Source organism: Nerophis ophidion, linkage group LG03 (assembly GCF_033978795.1).
Source record: "Nerophis ophidion isolate RoL-2023_Sa linkage group LG03, RoL_Noph_v1.0, whole genome shotgun sequence".
Lineage (NCBI taxonomy): Eukaryota > Metazoa > Chordata > Actinopteri > Syngnathiformes > Syngnathidae > Nerophis > Nerophis ophidion.
In genome coordinates, this window is record NC_084613.1 from 2,488,714 (window position 1) to 2,508,879 (window position 20,166).

General features: G+C 39.7%; 3 protein-coding genes across 5 annotated transcripts in view; 2 read left to right on the forward strand and 1 right to left on the reverse strand.

The window, feature by feature from the left end:
- Window positions 1-3,068, forward strand: part of nusap1 (nucleolar and spindle associated protein 1) — a 20,265-nt gene extending 17,197 nt beyond the window's left edge. The window contains 1 exon segment of the mRNA XM_061893908.1: window positions 2,775-3,068. Within this exon segment, the coding sequence (XP_061749892.1) occupies window positions 2,775-2,862 (88 nt within the window). The 3' untranslated portion in view covers window positions 2,863-3,068.
- Window positions 1,008-16,572, reverse strand: ndufaf1 (NADH:ubiquinone oxidoreductase complex assembly factor 1). 2 transcript variants are annotated; one of them, XM_061893910.1, is made up of 5 exons: window positions 16,294-16,572; window positions 13,064-13,589; window positions 8,867-9,052; window positions 8,721-8,795; window positions 1,008-3,265 (listed from the first exon to the last, which is right to left on the reverse strand). In XM_061893910.1, the coding sequence occupies exons 2-5, from the start codon at window positions 13,568-13,570 to the stop codon at window positions 3,122-3,124; spliced, it is 912 nt and encodes a 303-aa protein (XP_061749894.1). In that variant the 5' UTR covers window positions 13,571-13,589; window positions 16,294-16,572; the 3' UTR covers window positions 1,008-3,121. The 2 variants fall into 2 exon arrangements, with proteins under 2 accessions (XP_061749894.1, XP_061749893.1); XM_061893909.1 differs by having other exon boundaries at window positions 16,316-16,571.
- A 3,020-nt stretch (window positions 16,573-19,592) lies between these two features.
- Window positions 19,593-20,166, forward strand: part of rtf1 (RTF1 homolog, Paf1/RNA polymerase II complex component) — a 28,757-nt gene continuing 28,183 nt past the window's right edge. The window contains exon 1 of one of the 2 annotated variants that reach the window (XM_061893914.1): window positions 19,593-19,787. In XM_061893914.1, the coding sequence (XP_061749898.1) occupies window positions 19,704-19,787 (84 nt within the window). In that variant the 5' untranslated portion in view covers window positions 19,593-19,703. The remainder of the gene's footprint in view (window positions 19,788-20,166) is intronic. The other variant, XM_061893915.1, reaches the window with a different exon arrangement.

Genomic DNA, 20,166 nt, shown 5'->3' on the forward strand with positions numbered 1-20,166 from the left:
TCGCCAATAATTAGCACCTGCCTAGAATTTCCACCGGGTCAAACTCGTCACGTCACGAGTGAGACTTCACCTGTCATCATTTTCAAAATGGAGGAGGCTGAGTTCAATCATTTGAAATCACATAAAGGGAAGAAGATTAAGAGCTATTCAGTAGGATTTAAGGTCCAAGCTATTGAATATGCTAAAAAGAAAAGTAAGCAGCTATGTTTTTATTAATATACCGTAGCTGCGTGTGTCAAATATGAGTTATTAAATGACTCCCGCCTCCTGGTGGTAGAGGGCGCTAGTGATCCTTCTTGCGACTACTCGGCTGCAGAAGAAGTGACAACAAGCAGCAAGAGTGAGCAGCCATCCTTTAGTTATTCCTCTCGCTTGCACTTTTAACATGGAGGATTACATATCTAAAATAAAACAGTTTTCTAAACTGGACTTTCAATGGAAGCAGGAGGTAATAAAGGAAGATCTCCATCGAGACAGAGAGACTTTTAAAACTGAAGAAAGATAAGGAAGACTTCTATAAACAAGTTATCCATGCTTTTGATCAGAAGGAGCTGCGCATGGACTTCATTTATAAGTAAAGGTAAGACCATAATAACGTTTTTTTTTAATTAAATGTGCTTTTCATGATGGTATCCTTACATCACACTCAAATTTATAAGCGCAGGCCTAAATTTACCGCATGCCTTTGGTAAGTGCCGGAGTGAGAAGAGGTTTTAAAATAATTAGCACCCCGGCGGCAATTCAAGGAAATACGGTATTAGTATTAGAACCGGCCCGCAGGCCACAGCCGCCTGCTGCTGTTTTGCCCGCACCAATACAACAGTGTTGGTGCGAGGAAATGTTGTCAAAATGGGGTCCCTCGGTACATTTTAGGAGTCCTGTAAGCGTTTTGAAAACAAATGATAATGCATATATTTATCTCTTATGTCTCTCATTTATATTGTCTTCTGGAAAAAGGTTGTGAGAAATCTTACTTCATAGAAAAAAAAATTACAAAACAAAACAGATTTTTATGCATATGTGAATTTATTCAGTTTTAAACATTCATTCACTTTATTTCCTTAATGGATCTAAACTTTACCGTCTTTATTTTTTAGTTTTAATGCCAGGACTTTAACAGTCCGGCCCGCGTGTGCACACATTTTCCTCCATGCTCAGCTAAAATGACTTTGACACCCTTGCACCTGATTTAGCTTGCTGGCCTAAATGCTAACAAGAGACAATATCTAAACTTCTTCAAGCGTGTTACTATCTAAACAACTAAGTCACAGTATTCACATTGAACATAAAGACTCAACAGGAAGTGAGGTCACATCCACCTGAAGTGATCGCCCAATTTGCCTTTAGTAAAAAAACATTCTAAAATGTTTAAAAATAAAATGGACGAAGATAAACCTACTTAAACACAAAAATAAAAGTGATGGCTCTTATGAAGCCAGACAATATTTAATGTTTCCTCTGCCAAAAGTATATCGTGTTTATATTTATTTGTTATTTAAAAAACATCTTTGTTGAAAGATTTCAGTGTGTTTGAGTACTTTTTGAGCACATTTAATAATAACGACGCGGTTATATCAAAGTATATTTCCTTTTGACCATTAATGCGGCTTCTTGAACAGGTGCGGTAGAAACCGGATGGATGGATTCAAATGCATGAGAATGTTTTATATTTTGAACGTTATTTTTAACACTGTGATTACCAGTGGAATTATTCATTCATTATCGTGTTAAGCAACGTCAGCTAAGAATTATCTGAGAGCCAGGTGCAGTCTTCAAAAGAGCCACATCTGGCTCTAGAACCATAGGTTCCCTACCCCTGGTCTAGATCAACATTAGGTCATTCTGTCAATATAACATTTTTAAAGATTTAAGTTGTATGCTCTTTTTGTCAAAGAAACCCCTGTTTTTTATGGAAAAAACATAAAATATGCAATATTTTCACCCAATGAAATTTTCAAGTGGAATATTTGAGATTACATGAGAATTGGAGCCTTAAAAAGGTCAATTACTCATAACACCATTGATTTTAAAAACAAATCACATTCAAATTATTGGGATCAAAAAAGGGTCCTACTCATTGAAGTGTTTAAAAACATGAATCATCTTTTTTTTTTTAACTCTTTTAACATAATAATATCGAGATCACCTTCAGATCTATCCGTTAATTATAAGTTTTATTGTTGTTGTAAATGGGAAACAAAACATGCAAATTTTCCCCCAAAAATATCTCAAAGTGAAATATTTAATGTGATTTTTTGGGAGCCTTGAATAGGTCAATAATTCATACGGACATAGATTTTGATTCATTATTATTTTTTTAAGAAAGAAACAGCCTGCATGGCAGCTTTGTGTTATTCGAGTAAACATTGCAACATTTTATTGTTACATTCCACCTGTTTGCTCTTTCATTACACTTTTTATGTTTTAACTTTTTTTTTTTTTTCAATCGTATTTTAAACTGGGCTGTGAGGCCAGTAAAAAAATGACCTGCGGGCCACATTTTGGACACCCCTGCTTTACGGTAATGTTTTAATTTCACACAAGTCGCTTGTGAAACTTGAAAAAACTGCAACTGATAGTCTGAAAAATACGGTACTTACATCATTTATCATTTCATCAGTGGTTAATTGGATCTCAAAATAATGCTAACAGTATCATTTATCGCCAATAATTTGTCTCACAAACTGTATCAGCCCAGGCCTAAATGATTAGTGAATATTTTGCTAATGAGTCCTGTAAATAACGGCTGCATTCTTGAATCCTGCCTCCAGAAGGGACGAGAGGCAAGTGAAACAAGCAGAAGATCGCAAGCAAAAGAAGTCTGCAATGTTGTGTGCTCGAAGAGGCCTTGTGATGACGTAAATGTTTTTAAAGCAGTCTTTTTGTAAATATCATATTTTATTGATCTCACTAGGTAGCAGCAGCTTGTTTGCATTTTAGCTTCTGTGCTTTTAGTCATTGGGTGGCCAATTAGAAAGCATTTAGTTTGAACTTGTGTTTGGGAAAGTAAAAAATACACTGTCTGAATGTTGCTTTTTTCAAAATAAAAAGTGTGGATTTAACACAAATGTGTTGTCGTGTTTGACATCAACCAACATGCAAGTGTGAGAGTCAGCTGTGGTCAGGGAACCTGCGGGTTCCTCTTGTGCAGCTCGTAGTCAGTCACCGCCGTGTGAGCGTAATCTTTGAAGACGCCGATATAATCGATCTCCAGCTCGAAGGGACCGTCCGCTTTATCTGCCAGCGTGAAGCCCAACGTGTTGATCTGAGGATTTGGGGAAAAAAGAAGTCAACTCTCAAAAGAAGTTTAGTGCTAAATGCAGAGAATTATTTGGCCACACTGTGTGTGTGTGTGTGTGTGTGTGTGTGTGTGTGTGTCAATCATTACAACTTTAAATGTCCTCTTATTGAGGCCATGTGTTCATGGATTACAATTCATAAATGCCACAGCAATACAAAAAAAGGCAGTCTTTATACTTACAGCAAAAATGACACTACCACTGAGTGGTATTTAAACTAAACTGGTCAGTTCAAACATACGTTTTAAAAAAGAAATCATACATACATACAAACCCTGTTTCCATATGAGTTGGGAAATTGTGTTCGATGTAAATATAAACAGAATACAATGATTTGCAAATCCTTTTCAAGCCATATTCAGTTGAATATGCTACAAAGACAACATATTTGATGTTCAAACTCATTAATTTTACTTTGCAAATAATAATTACCTTTGAAATTCATGGCTGCAACACGTGCCAAAGTAGTTGGGAAAGGGCATGTTCACCACTGTGTTACATCACCTTTTCTTTTAACAACACTCAATAAACGTTTGGGAACTGAGGAAACTAATTGTTGAAGCTTTGAAAGTGGAATTCTTTCTCATTCTTGTTTTATGTAGAGCTTCAGTCCTTCAACTCCGCTGTCGTATTTTACGCTTCATAATGCGCCACACATTTTCCATGGGAGACAGGTCTGGACTGCGGGCGGGCCAGGAAAGTACCCGCACTCTTTCACTACGAAGCCACACTGTTGTAACACGTGCTGAACGTGGCTTGGCATTGTCTAGCTGAAATAAGCAGGGGCGTCCACGAAAAAGACGGCGCTTAGATGGCAGCATATGTTGTTCCAAAAGCTGTATGTACCTTTCAGCATTAATGGTGCCTTCACAGATGTGTAAGTTTACCCATGCCTTGGGCACTAATGCACCCCCATACCATCACACATGCTGGCTTTTACACTTTGTGTCTATAACAGTCTGGATGGTTCGCTTTCCCTTTGGTCCAGATGACACGATGTTGAATATTTCCAAAAACAATTTGAAATGTGGACTCGTCAGACCACAGAACACTTTTCCACTTTGCATCAGTCCATCTAGATGATCTCGGGCCCAGAAAAGCCGGCGGCGTTTCTGGATGTTGTTGATAAATGGCTTTCGCTTTGCATAGTAGAGCTTTAACTTGCACTTACAGATGTAGCGACCAACTGTATTTAGTGACAGTGGTTTTCTGAAGTGTTCCTGAGCCCATGTGGTGATATCCTTTAGAGATTGATGTGGGTTTTTGATACAGTGCCGTCTGAGGGATGGAAGGTCACGGTCATTCAATGTTGGTTTCCGGCCATGCCGCTTACGTGGAGTGATTTCTCCAGATTCTCTGAACCTTTTGATGATATTATGGAGCGTAGATGTTGAAATCCCTCAATTTCTTGCAATGTCACTTTGAGAAAGGTTGTTCTTAAACTGTTTGACTATTTGCTCACACAGTTGTGGACAAAGGGGTGTACCTCGCCCCATCCTTTCTTGTGAAAGACTGAGCATTTTTTGGGAAGCTGTTTTTATAGCCAATCATGGCACCCACCTGTTCCCAATTAGCCTGCACACCTGTGGGATGTTCCAAATAAGTGTTTGATGAGCATTCCTCAACTTTATCAGTAGTTATTGCCACCTTTCCCAACTTCTTTGTCACGTGTTGCTGGCATCAAATTCTATTTGCAAAAAAAAATGTTTATGAGTTTGAACATCAAATATGTTGTCTTTGTAGCATATTCAACTGAATATGGCTTGAAAAGGATTTGCAAATCATTGTATTCTGTTTATATTTACATCTAACACCATTTCCCAACTCATAAGGAAACAGGGTTTGTAATAGAGGCGTGGACTCAGGTAAAGCCTAACTTGGAACAGGTGTGTGAGAGTCCTCTCAGCGCTACATACAGCTTTAATGGATGTTTTCTTAATAGCACTTTATAGGCGAACCCTCCATTCATGCATTGTACACTGCCTGGTGTTAGCACTTTTTCACTATCTAGAATATGTGAGAAAGACATAAGGACCATGGATGATAAGTAGGGATGCACCGAAATGAAAATTTGTGGCCGAAGCCGAATAAAATTTAAACGCTTGGCCGAATACCGAATGCAGTTTTTCACAATTTTTTATATTGCATAAATAGCCTAGAATAAATATTTTGACATGTTTTTCAAATAAAGTAATTTTTTATTGAATATTGACATTTTTTTAATATTCCAGTAGCCTTTGCTTTTCAAAAAAGCACAACGTTTTTCATTTATATTAGGCCTTCAAACAAAACATGATTCCAAAAAAAAATAAAGTGCAAATGAATTATTGTCCTTTTGGCAAAAGTCTGCTTAGCCACAGTAGATATGCTAATAATGTAAACAGAAGGCTCAAGTAAATCTCAATAAGTGTGTGCTTGTAACCTCGTACACTTATACAGGTAGCCTACACAACAGGCTAATAATGTAAACAGAGGCCCCACTAAATCTCAATAAGTGTGTGCTTGTAACCTCATACACTTATACAGGTACACAACATTGTAACCTCATACACTTATACAGGTACACAACATATCCCAACGTCACCGCGTCAAAAACTTGCGTCACACGCCACTATTCGGCCTTGTTTTTAACTCATTCCACCGAAGGCCGAATGTGGCTTTTTTTTGCCATATTCGGCCGAATATATTCGGTTACCGATTAATCGGTGCATCCTTAATGATAAGAACAATTGCAAAAAAGTGCAGTTTTCCTTGATTAGGCCTCAACCTCAGTGAATGTAATATTTTCCTTTTGGCGACTTTCAAGCAAACTGCACTTTTTGGGGGTTTTTGCCAGTTATTCACAATCCTAAAGAAGGACAAGAACATCTTTTTTTAAATGCATTTTAACTTGGAAACAAAAGTCAGCTTACTATGGAACCAATGGGAACCATGACGTCATTACATTTGTTCCGACCATAAATTCCAATGAATAACCAGCAATGCTCTATTTACCTTTCATGTCCTGAATATTACCAAGTATTTACAGTTTTGTTATTATAATAGTTAACGTTAAGGACCTACAAAGAGAGACAACTTTCTTTATGCGACTGTGTTGACATGAGCGGTTTCCTCGCCTTCAAGTTCTTAAAAGTTGTTTATAGATTATAAATCATGTCTCTCCCCTTCATAGTAAAATGATGTGGACAAGAACTGAGAAGTTGGTACACTTTGACAGCCAATTTAGAGACGGAAATGGCAAAAAAGTCACATGAAAGGTGCTTGTTGGCACATACTTTTTTTTAACCATTCGTGAGGATTTGGAGTCATTCTTCATTTTAAGGAGAATTTGTCACCCCAGTAATATCAGACTTTGTTCAGTAGGTGATGTTTTATTTGTTTTTTTGGCTCTCATGATGTCTGCATGAGTTGCAGTCAGTGGTGGAGTCGCGTAGCAAACGTGATGTGTCTGACATGAATGCACCGCTGTATGATTACAGTGAGCAAAATATTACACGTTATTATAAATGTGCCTATTTCTACATTACATTTATACTTGTATATAAAACTTTGATGCAAGTGTTTGGATTTTTTTTAAACGCTTTATAGGCAGTAGAGCAGGGGTCACCAACGCTGGCCTGTTCTAAAAATAGCTCAAATAGCAGCTGTGGAGAGGAGGGGCACGCTGGTTCCCGGCCCAAAATGGCGGCGGTGATGGCGAGCGAGAGGCGAGGCGTGCCCGGAGCAACGCCACAAACGAGTTCGGGTGTGTGGTACACGATTAACGTATCTCCTCTCGCTGTATAAAAATGGAGAAGGAGGAGAGAACAGGGCTGGTGACGGTGCGGAGCGAGAGCAACCCATACAAGGAAGGAACGAGAGAGAGAGAGAGAGACGACAACACGAGCTGCAGCGCTTGCAACCAGACAACGGGAAGGCTGAAAAGCAACACGCAAAAGCTTTTGTTTATTGAAAAATAAAAGAAGTCTACACCTGCTCAAAAGGCATGTCCTTCCTTGGTGGTCCCTGGAACCACAAGACGACGGCTTGAGTCTTTTACAGCAGCACTTACCAGTGAGCTGCCTCTATTTTTTACATTTTATTTATTTACTAGCAAGCTGGTCTTGCTTTGCTGGACATTTTTATTTCTAAGAGAGACAAAACTCAAATAGAATTTGAAAATCCAAGAAAATATTTTAAAGACGTGGTCTTCACTTGTTTAAATAAAATTCATTAATTTTTTTTACTTTGCTTTTTATAAGTTTAAGAAAGACAATTTTAGAGAAAAAAATACAACCTTAAAAATGATTTTAGGATTTATAGACACATAACTTTTTACCTTTTAAATTCCTTCCTCGTCTTTCCTGACAATTTAAATCAATGTTCAAGTAAATAAAAAAAATGTATTGTAAAGACTAATAAATACATTTTAATTTAATTCTTCATTTTAGCTTCTGTTTTTTCAACAAAGAATATTTGTAAAATATTTCTTTAAACTTATGATTAAAATTAAAAAAAAAATATTCTGGCAAATGTAGAAAATCTGTAAAATCAAATGTAAGTCTTTTGAATTTCTTTTAAAATTTTGGTTCTGGAAAATCTAGAAGAAATTATAATTTGTCTTTGTTAGAAATATAGCTTGGTCCAATTTGTTATATATTCTAACAAAGTGCAGATTGGATTTTAACCTATTTAAAACATGTCATCAAAAATATATATTTATTGTGAGAAATCATTAAGATGATCAATGTTTCCACAAAGATAAATATCATTAATTATTGATAATAACATAGAGTTAAAGGTAAATTGTGCAAATTGGCTATTTCTGGCAATTTATTTAAGTGTGTATCAAACTGGTAGCCCTTGGCATTAATCAGTAAATAAATAAATGGGTTGTACTTGTATAGCGCTTTTCTACCTTCAAGGTACTCAAAGCGCTTTTGACATTACTTCCACATTTACACATTCACACACTGATGGAGGGAGCTGCCATGCAAGGCGCCAACCAGCACCCATCAGGAGCAAGGGTGAAGTGTCTTGCTCAGGACACAACGGACGTGACGAGGTTGGTACTAGGTGGGATTTGAACCAGGGACCCTCGGGTTGCGCCACGCCGTACCCAAGAAGTAGCTCTTGCTTTCAAAAAGGTTGCTGACCCCTGCAGCAGAGCAACATCCATCGGCTTTATTGTAAGCTAGCATTTATTTACTAGTCAGAATGCATACAAAAAGACAAAAGTGTTCTTGTCTTACATAAACATTATGAATGATAGGCAACATTCCAAAGTGAGTGCAATTCCCCTTTAATGCTTGAACAATTAGCATTTGATTATTTATCTTCTTTTAAGCGACTTTAATGCTTGAATATTTAAGATTTTATTATTGATCTACTTTCCCGGCCATACTAATGCTGGAATGATTGAGAAGTTTTCAGAGTACTTACCTTGTCCAACGACAGACCATGATAATTATCTTGAATTCTTCCACGATGTGATAGGAAAAACTTTGAAAAGGGAATCTTTAAGGACAATAACAAGCGTTATTGAATATTATTCACATTCTTCAGCGTGTGAACATTCATTCAGTCACCTTGATGTCCTGCCAGTAGGGTCCTCCTCTGGTATACAGGAAGTAGTTGTAAAGGTCGTCCTTCTGGTGGGAGAAGAAGGTTTCAGTGGCGATGTTGATCAACCACGGGCGGCCGTCGCCACGCACTCTGAGGTGCAGCGTGTTGAAATTTGTCCAGTCGTAGTGTTTCTTCCTATCAAAAGAGGCCTGGAGAAGAAGCAGTTCGGTCATGAAATGATGATGAATACATAGCATAATGAAGCATCATATTGCAACCAATAACAAGTGGCGTTACAAAAAGGGATTACATTATTATTATTAAAATAAGCTCATTATTTATTTGTATACATTTGTAATGGATTTTTATTTCCAGCTGCTTTAGACAGAAACCCAAACGTGCTACACCAACTGACAAATAGATAAAATCAAAACTGTAGCAGTAATTAAAACTCTTTCATCAACTTTTAATCAGAAGGGTTCAATCTCTCTCCTGTAGTAGTTTGAAGCCGACACGACAAACGCGCTCAGAAGAGATAATGTTTGAAAAAAGGTGACCGGTTTTTACAAAACTTTTGTTTTGAAGAGGGAATTGCAAACTTCCTGTTGATTTTTGCTGAAGCATGTCAGTGTATGAAATGTAGGTCTAAGTGAGACCTACATAGAAGTTTTTGTTTCATGTCGCTACGACATTCCTACTGGAAGTTACAGACAGTTATGTCTGTGTTTTCTTCCTAGGAGCAGTTTTGTCTGTGTTTTATTCCTAGGGGGCGCTAGAGCGCAATTTTGAGTTTTAGGCTTAGGTTTTTTGATTAGATCGCAATTTTCGCCAGTCCTGATGTGTGTGTCCAGCTTGGGGAGTTTTGAAGCATGTTAAGGGGGTCAAATTACAGCTCAAAGAGCAAAGGTGAGTGTTTTTACAAAACTTTTGTTTTGAAGGGGAAATTGCAAACTTCCTGTTGATTTTTTGCTGAAGAATGTCAGTGTATGAAATCTAGGTCTAAGTGAGACCTAAATAGAGGGTTTTTGTTTGATGTCGCTACGACATTCCTACTGAATGTTACAGGCAGTTTTGTCTGTGTTTTCTTCCTAGGGGCGCTAGGGTGCAATTTTTAGTTTTGGGGTTAGGTTTTTTGATTAAATTGCAATGTTCGCCAGTCCTGATGTGTGTATCAAATTTGGTGAGTTTTGAAGCATGTTAAGGGGGTCAAATTACAGCTCAAAGCTGCGGAATAATAATAATAATAAAGAAAGAATAAAACGCTAGAAATTCAATAGAGTCCTCTGTCCCAAAGGGACATTCGGTCCCTAATAAATATGGGACACATGTTCATCAAGGGGTAAAGAGAGGTATTATTTGGGGGGGGGGGGGTTTGGTCCACCACCTTCAGTTTTTTTGTGCAGTGTTCAAATATTGGCCATGTTTTTAGAATTGTTTGTCCTTGGCTGACGTCTGAACTCTACTAGCTGGCAATTTTAGTGACATATGGTCAATGTAATACTGGGTTTATAAATCGAAAAGTTTGTATGGTGAAGCCAATTTCTCCATTAGAAACAATGTAAATATGAATAATCGGTTTCAGCCTCGACAAAAGTCCATATTTTAGTGAAGGTTTCTGCACTTTGGACACGACATAAAGTGCTATACAGTACTGTATATCACACAAACATAGCAAAGGGGTGATGGATCAACGATCTCTAAACTATGCTGTGGGCACTGCTCTGCCAACATGTGCACACACGTAGAAGTCACTTTGGTGCCCTTACAAATGATCAGAAATCACCAAAATCCTTAACTTTAACAAACATATGGCTGCAATAATAAACATTTAACCAAGTAAAAATCAAAAAGGGGGCCGTGTGCCTTGAAAGACACGCTGTTGAACTTCTGTAAACGTCAATTCACACTTGTTGTGGCAAGAAGCCTGATTTATCCATTCTTCCATACTTGTGAGCACATGTATTGTACTCCTCGCAAATAGTCTTTTTTGAACTACACAGCATTTATCTGTTTTTATTTACGCTGACCTGTTTAGTTTTTGGGACTCATATTGAGTTAAAGGCCTACTGAAAGCCACTACTAGCGACCACGCAGTCTGATATTTATATATCAATGATGAAATATTAACATTGCAACACATGCCAATACGGCCGGATAATTTACTAAATTACAATTTTAATTTTCCCGCGGCGTTTCTTGTTGAAAACGTCGCAAACTGATGACGCGTATGATGACGCGTGACGTTATTGGTTGGAGGGGACATATTAGCCCAGCACCACTTACGGCTAAATGTCGTCTCTTTTCATCGCATAATTACACAGTAATTTGGACATCAGTGTTGCTGAATCTTTTGCAATGTGTTCAATTAATAATGGAGACTATAAAGAAGAATGCTGTTGGTGGAAAGTGGTGTATTGCAGCTGCCTTTAGCACCGAGACAAAGTCGGTGTTTCTTTCTTTGTTGTGAAGCTTTAACACAGAGCGGTCAAGCGAACATGTTTCTCTACGTCAACAAGCATGTTTTTGGATGGGAAAATTGTGATATATATCTTACCGGAGACATCAGTGGATTATATTAAGGTTTTACTAATTACGTATAGAATACTACACGGTCTAGCTCCAGCCTATCTTGCCGATAGTATTGTACCATATGTCCCGGCTATAGAGCGTTTTCCGTTCGGGCTCCAGTACTCTGGAATGCCCTCCCGGTAACAGTTCGAGATGCTACCTCAGTAGAAGCATTTAAGTCTCACCTTAAAACTCATCTGTATACTCTAGCCTTTAAATAGACCTCCTTTTTAGACCAGTTGATCTGCCGCTTCTTTTCTTTCTCCTATGTCCCCCCCTCCCTTGTGGAGGGGGTCCGGTCCGATGACCATGGATGAAGTACTGGCTGTCCAGAGTCGAGACCCAGGATGGACCGCTCGCCTGTGTATCGGTTGGGGACATCTCTACGCTGCTGATCCGCCTCCGCTTGAGATGGTTTCCTGTGGACGGGACTCTCGCTGCTGTCTTGGATCCGCTTGAACTGAACTCTCGCGGCTGTGTTGGAGCCACTATGGATTGAACTTTCACAGTATCATGTTAGACCCGCTCCACATCCATTGCTTTCGGTCCCCTAGAGGGGGGGAGTTGCCCACATCTGAGGTCCTCTCCAAGGTTTCTCATAGTCAGCATTGTCACTGGCGTCCCACTGGGTGTGAATTCTCCCTGCCCACTGGGTGTGAGTTTTCCTTGCCCTTTTGTGGGTTCTTCCGAGGATGTTGTAGTCGTAATGATTTATGCAGTCCTTTGAGACATTTGTGATTTGGAGCTCTATAAATAAACATTGATTGATTGATTGATTGATGCGTCCTCCTGAAGTAGCTGTCAAAAAAGGCAGCTGTGAGCTTGGCTCCTCGGCTTCTCTCAGAGACACTGGCGTGTTCACAGCAGCCATCCGACTTTGAGGTATGTCTTTACAATCTCACTAAAACACTATTAAAACAATAAGCAGATAAGGGATATTCCAGAATTATCCTAGTAAATGTGTCTAATTACATCTGAAATGCTCACACTGCCGCCGCCCGGAGCCGTCGCTTTTTTTTCTTCTTTTTTTTTTCTTCTAGTCCTTCACTGTCAATATCCTCATCCACGAATCTTTCATCCTCGCTCAAATTAATGGGGAAATTGTCACTTTCTCGGTCCGAATTGCTCTTACTGCTGGTGACTCACATTATAAACAATGTGAGGATGTGAGGAGCCCTCACACCGGTGACGTCACACGCACATACTTCCAGTAAAGGCAAGGCTTTTTTATCAGCGACCAAAAGTTGCAAACTTTATCGTGGATGTTCTCTACTAAATCCTTTCAGCAAAAATATGGCAATATCGCGAAATGATCAAGTATGACACATAGAATGGACCTGTTTGAATAAGAAAATCTCACTTCAGTAGGCCTTTAACGTAACATATCATGGTAAGAGTCATTCAAATAACTGTAACATATAGAACATGCTATACCTTTACCAAACAATCTGTCACTCCTAATCGCTAAATCCCATGAAATCTTATACGTCTAGTCTCTTAAGTGAATGAGCTAAAGAATATTATTTGATATTTTATGGCAATGTGTTAATAATTTGACATATAAGTCGCTCCTGAGTATAAGCCGGACCCCTCGCCAAACTATGAAAAAAACTGCGACTTATAGTCCGAAAAATACGGTAAATGATACTAACCAGGGGCTGCTTGGAGCGCATGCTGCAGTATCCGCTGTAGCGTGTTTCTCCATCTTTGGGGGGCGTAGACCTCAGAGTCCCGTAGAGCAAACAGGTGTTGTTGTTTCTGCCCACTTTCAAATAGGCCTCACTTTTGCCTCCGATCTCAACGTCTGACGACACGATCCACTGCTCCAGGCTCTCTGGGCCTCGGAACTCCCAAATCAGTTGGTTCTGCTCCTTCATGTGCTCAATAAGGGGCTTCCCCTCCGGACCCACCAAGTTGTCGAAGAACTCCTTTTTCAGCAGGGTAAAATGCTTCTTGATGCCCTCTAAACCTTTGGAGAAGTTAAAGTTGATGTACTGCCACGGAGGTTTGTTTTCTCTGGGCATGCCGGGACGTCTGTATGGGCCATGGATAATGGTTCTACTTGGCACAGACAAAGGACTGATCAGGTGGCGCTGGAAGATCTGCTGCTGGATGCAATTCAGCACCCTCCATGGATGGACACGGCTGTGCAGGGACATGGTGGAGCCAATCTCATAGCTAGGAACAAAACATGAATAAACAGTGATATCTGGCATCAGATGGTAGGTCAAACAAAGAACGAGATTTACAAAATCTCTGGTCAACAAAAGCACCTTGAAGATTCTAGCGGGAACTCTCGTTCAACCCTTTTTTCCATTACGCTTGCACCTCCTGGTACCCCAGCACCTCCAAAACCCTCAAATCTGGACTTCAAACATACCAGAACAAGCTAGTCCGGTTATTTTTAGACCTCCACCCCAGATCACACCTCAGTCCAACCCACTTCTCCAAAGTGGGCTGGCTCAGGGTGGAGGACAGAGTCAAACAACTTGCACTGAGCCTAGTCTATAAAATCCGCTACACCTCCCTGATACCAAAGTACATGTCAAACTACTTCCTTAACGCAAATGACCGCCATAAACACAACACCAGGGGGGGCTCCAAAAACCACGTTAAACCCAGATTCCCATCTAACAAAGGTCTTAAAGGCCTACTGAAAGCCACTACTACCGACCATGCAGTCTGATATTTATATATCAATGATGAAATATTAACATTGCAACACATGCCAAGACAGCCGGTTTAGTTTACTAAATTGCAATTTTAAATTTCCCGCTGAGTTTCTTGTTGAAAACGTCGCGGAATGACGACGCGTATGATGACGCGTGCACGTGATTTCTCGGATTGGAGGGGACATATGAGCCCAGCACACACACGGCTAAAAGTAGTCTCTTTTCATCGCATTATTACACAGTAATGTGGACATTTGTGTTGCTGAATCTTTTGCAATTTGTTCAATTAATAATGGAGACTATAAAGAAGAATGCTGTTGGTGGAAAGCGGTGGATTGCAGCTGCCTTTAGCACCGAAACACAGCCTGTGTTCCTTTGTTGTGAAGCTTTAACACAGAGCGGTCAAGCGAACATGTTTCTCTACGTCAACCAGCAAGTTTTTGGATGGGAAAATTGTGATATAAGTCGGCTCTTACCGGAGACTTCAGTGAATTTTGCGACTTCCTCCTGCAGCTCAAAAAGGCAGCTGTGATCTTGGCTCCTCCATTGGCTTCTCTGAGAGACACTGGCGTTCACCGCAGCCATCTGACTTTCAGGTATGACTTTACAATCTCACTAAAAACTCTATTAAGACAATAACCAGATAAGGGATCTTCCAGAATTATCCTAGTAAATGTGTCTAATTACATCTGAAACAGTCCCACTGCCGCCGCCTGGAGCCGTCGCTTTTTTCTTTTTTTTGTGTGTTTCACTTTAACTTTCCTCATCCACGTATCTTTCATCCTCGCTCAAATTAATGGGGAAATCGTCGCTTTCTCGGTCCGAATAGCTCTTGCCGCTGGAGGCTCACATTATAAACAATGTTCAGATGTGAGGAGCCCTACAACCAGTGACGTCACGTGCACATCGTCTGCTACTTCCGGTAGAGGCGTGGCGCAGTGGAAGCCCGAGGGTCCCTGGTTCAATCCCCACCTAGTACCAACCTCGTCACGTCCGTTGTGTCCTGAGCAAGACACTTCACCCTTGCTCCTGATGGGTGCTGGTTAGCGCCTTGCATGGCAGCTCCCTCCATCAGTGTGTGAATGTGTGTGTGAATGGGTAAATTTGAAACTGGACACACTGGTGAGGGTGGCAGAGAAGAGGACTGTTGACAAACTAGTGAGCATCCTGGATGATGCCAGTCACCCTCTGCATAGCGTCATCAGTAGCCAGAGGAGCCTGTTCAGTTCTAGACTGCTTCATCCCAAGTGCAGGACTAATAGACTCAAAAACTCATTTGTCCCACACGCCATTAGACTGTACAACTCCTCTCTGGGACGGGGGGTACAAGGATGACAGGAGATGCAAAATAATAACAGTGCAATACGTTTTCATAACATGGTCACTACTGCCTACTTTGTCTTGTTATATTCTTATTTTACTGTTCTATTTTTAATTCCAATTGTTGCTTTTTAGTTTTTATTCTTATTGTAATATTTCTCTATTTTGTTTCCATCTAAACCCCCATTATTTACTTTTATTTAAATTGATCCCAACTCTGTACACTGCTGCTGGAATTTTAATTTTCCTGAGGGAACTCTCCTGAAGGAATCAATAAAGTACTATCTATCTATCTATGTGGAAGTAGTGTCAAAGCGCTTTGAGTACCTTGAAGGTAGAAAAGCACTATACAAGTACATCCCATTTATCGTTTATTTATTTATTTTTTATTAGCGGCCAAAAGTTGCAAACTTTATCGTCGATGTTCTCTACTAAATCCTTTCAGCAAAAATATGGCAATATCGCGAAATGATGAAGTATGACACATAGAATGGACCTGCTATCCCCGTTTAAATAAGAACATCTCATTTCAGTAGGCCTTTAACAAATGGTCCCCGTGCCGCACTTTGGACACACCTGAGTTAAATACAAGAACGTTATGACAAAAGGGTCAAAACCTCATATTGAGCCCCATTGACCTTGTATTGGAAAGTTGAGCAGATATTACACCATTTCCACCCCTGTCTGATAATACTGGTTTCATGTAAATGGCAAATCCATCCATCCTTTTCCTACCGCTTGTCCCTTTTGGGGTCACGGGGGTGCTGGAGTCTATCTCAGCTGTCTAATATGTGACCATACCAAATAGTGTTTGAGGTGCACATATTGTCACGGGTTGGATTAGATATTACTTTATTTTTTAACAGTAGTAAGTATTTTAAAATAGTCACCAAATAAAGTGTTGAGATTTACCAGGAAGCTGCTAGAACAGATGACTCACGTCCAGTCCAAAGAAGACGTTTGTTGTCCTTGACTTCACAATTGTGTTTTTCCGGGGTCTGTGGGGTAGAATTGGAATGTTTTAAAACCTGCACAAAAGTCCAAAAGATTAAAAAACTGCAGAAAAGTCAATTAGATAAGTTCGTTTAAAAGGTTTCAACGTCATTGCTAGAAGCTACGCTGTGGACTCATTTGTGCACCAAGTAATCATGTCCGGAAAGAAGCATTAGTCTTTATCAAAGGTTCCTACCTCAACTAAGTCAGTCCTCGTACACCAGGGGTGTCCAAACTTTTTCCACAGAGGGCCGCACATGGAAGAATTTAAGCATGCGGGGCCGTTTTGATATTTTTCATTTTCAAACCATAACAAAATATATGGATTTTTTTTTATCCATAGGTCTCCTGGGGAGCATAGAAGGTCTCAGTCACTAAAATGTTAAAAATAAGTCAAATTATTATTTATTTTTTTAATGCTTACAGTAAATCTCTATATCAACTTGAGGTTGATATAAAGTAAAACAAATAAGGTTTTATGCCTTTTGTGTCAAAGACAACTTTTTTTTTTATAGCAAAACTGAAATATGCAGTATTTAAATTGATAGATGGATGGATAGATAGATAGATAGATAGATAGATAGATAGATAGATAGATAGATGGATAGATAGATATTACTTTATTGATTCCTTCAGGAGAGTTCCTTTATTTAGCAATTAAAGCCCTCAAAGATCAATAATGCAGGACACCATTGATTTTAATTATTTAAGATTTTTTTAATAATCACAGTGAAAAGTTCAATAAAATACTACTAAATATATTTGAGATCTGAAAGGTTCCCCACTCATAAAGTGATGCATTTTTATTAGTTCTTTTTTTTACTTTTAAGACTTAAATTTCAAGATCAACTTCCGATATATTTTAAGTTTGAACTATTATTTTGTTGGTTTTACGCTCTTTTGTCAAAACTTTGATGTTTTTATATGGCAACCACACAACATATGCAATATTTTTTTCCACATAAAACATTTTAAAGTAATAATTTTAAAATAATAATTCATTATAACATAGATTTTTTTGTCCTTTTTTTTTAGCAATGGAGAAAAAAGAAAATAAAGACAAGAGGAACAAAAAACTGCCTGCATGGCAGCTTTGTGTCAACATTGCCACTTTTTCTCATTAGATTTCACCTCATTCCACTTTATTAAAATGTTTTTTATTTTTATTTTTGCAGTACTATCAATTTTGCAATTTTTGCAGAATGTGTGGTGGGCTGGACTCTCACACTATTATGTTGGATCCACGAGGGACTGGACTGTCACTATTATGTTGGATCCACTATGGACTGGACTCTCACACTATTATGTTAGATCCACTATGGACTGGACTCTCACTATTATTTTAAATCCACTATGGACTGGACTCTCACTATTATGTTGGATCCACTATGGACTGGACTCTCACACTATTATGTTAGATCCACTATGGACTGGACTCTCACACTATTATGTTAGATCCACTATGGACTGGACTCTCACTATTATTTTAAATCCACTATGGACTGGACTCTCACTATTATGTTGGATCCACTATGGACTGGACTCTCACACTATTATGTTAGATCCACTATGGACTTGCCTCTCACACTATTATGTTAGATCCACTATGGACTGGACTCTCACTATTATGTTAGATCCACTATGGACTGGACTCTCACTATTATTTTAAATCCACTATGGACTGGACTCTCACTATTATGTTGGATCCACTATGGACTGGACTCTCACACTATTATGTTAGATCCACTATGGACTGGACTCTCACTATTATGTTAGATCCACTATGGACTGGACTCTCACTATTATGTTAGATCCACTATGGACTGGACTCTCACACTATTATGTTAGATCCACTATGGACTGGACTCTCACTATTATGTTAGATCCACTATGGACTGGACTCTCACTATTATGTTGGATCCACTATGGACTGGACTCTCACTCTATCATGTTAGATCCCTATGGACTGGACTCTCACTATTATGTTGGATCCACTATGGACTGGACTCTCACATTATTATGTTAGATCCACTATGGACTGGACTCTCACTATTATGTTGGATCCACTATGGACTGGACTCTCACACTATTATGTTAGATCCACTATGGACTGGACTCTCACACTATTATGTTAGATCCACTATGGACTGGACTCTCACTCTATCATGTTAGATCCCTATGGACTGGACTCTCACTATTATGTTGGATCCACTATGGACTGGACTCTCACACTATTATGTTAGATCCACTATGGACTGGACTCTCACACTATTATGTTAGATCCACTATGGACTGGACTCTCACTATTATTTTAAATCCACTATGGACTGGACTCTCACTATTATGTTGGATCCACTATGGACTGGACTCTCACACTATTATGTTAGATCCACTATGGACTTGCCTCTCACACTATTATGTTAGATCCACTATGGACTGGACTCTCACTATTATGTTAGATCCACTATGGACTGGACTCTCACTATTATTTTAAATCCACTATGGACTGGACTCTCACTATTATGTTGGATCCACTATGGACTGGACTCTCACACTATTATGTTAGATCCACTATGGAGTGGACTCTCACTATTATGTTGGATCCACTATGGACTGGACTCTCACACTATTATGTTAGATCCACTATGGACTGGACTCTCACTATTATGTTAGATCCACTATGGACTGGACTCTCACACTATTATGTGAGATCCACTGTGGACTGGACTCTCACAATATCATGTTAGACCCGCTCGACATCCATTGCTTTCGGTCTCCCCTAGAGGGGAGGGGGAGGGTTGTCCACATATGCGGTCCTCTCCAAGGTTTCTCATAGTCATCATTGTCGACGTCCCACTGGGGTGAGTTTTTCCTTGCCCTTATGTGGGCTATACCGAGGATGTCGTTGTGGTTTGTGCAGCCGTTTGAGACACTTGCGATTTAGGGCTATATAAATAAACATTGATTGATTGATGGATAGTTTCAGTAAAAGCATCCATAAACAGCCTCACTTTCACAGTATTGACTATTGTATGACGTTTTGTAGAATTGAGACCAAAAATTTGCAACATTGTTTATTTTCAATTGGTCAATGGTGTTGTTTCGAGCCTGCGATTTTTCTAATTAATTGCTATTTTAACAAGGAAAAGGGTAGGCCGTGACGTCATGGCGGGCGCGCAGGCGCAGTGCGGCCTTTGTGTGTGAGCCCGCAGAGGGGCAGCTAGCCGGGCTAGCAAGGAGCGGCTAGCAGGCGACATAAGACGCAACACCGCGGTGCTTAGCAGCTTAGCTCCACTGCGCCTTCGCCATGGTCAACGTCAAGAAGCGGAAAGGTCGGGTCGTCATCGACTCAGACTCCGAGGACAGCGCCAGCGACGACAACTTAGACGAGGTAGGAGCATTTTGTCTGCTTTGTGTGTCGACTTAACAACTTGTCAACACTTGAGCTAATCGCGCTCTTTCGGCCTGGCTCGGGCTTAAAAACACAAGCAGGCCACTCTTGTTCAAAACCTCCGCCTAATCTGCCGAGTTCAATCATTTCTTCCCAATTTCTATTGTCTCGCATTTTTTTTCCCGGGAAAAGTAGGTAGAGTGTGGCAGAGCTAACGTTAGCCAGTGACGTCATGCTAACGCTAATGTTACAGTAGCGTGCCAAAATAGTAAACAAGCATCTTGTTTGGTGCTCAGTGTTTACGTTTGTCATCCCGCGGTCTGATTGTCACCCTAGCTGTGTGCAAGCATGAAGACGATGTGTTTGCAGCGCACAGGCT

Excerpts from the sequence above, each read along its gene's own strand:
- ndufaf1 (XM_061893910.1), bottom strand. The coding sequence starts at position 13,570 with ATGTCCCTGCACAGCCGTGTCCATCCATGGAGGGTGCTGAATTGCATC. Across the intron at positions 9,053-13,063 it reads TGCGCTCCAAGCAGCCCCTG|GCCTCTTTTGATAGGAAGAA; the intron begins GTTAGTATCATT and ends CTTCTTCTCCAG. Across the intron at positions 8,796-8,866 it reads CCTACTGGCAGGACATCAAG|ATTCCCTTTTCAAAGTTTTT; the intron begins GTGACTGAATGA and ends TTGTCCTTAAAG.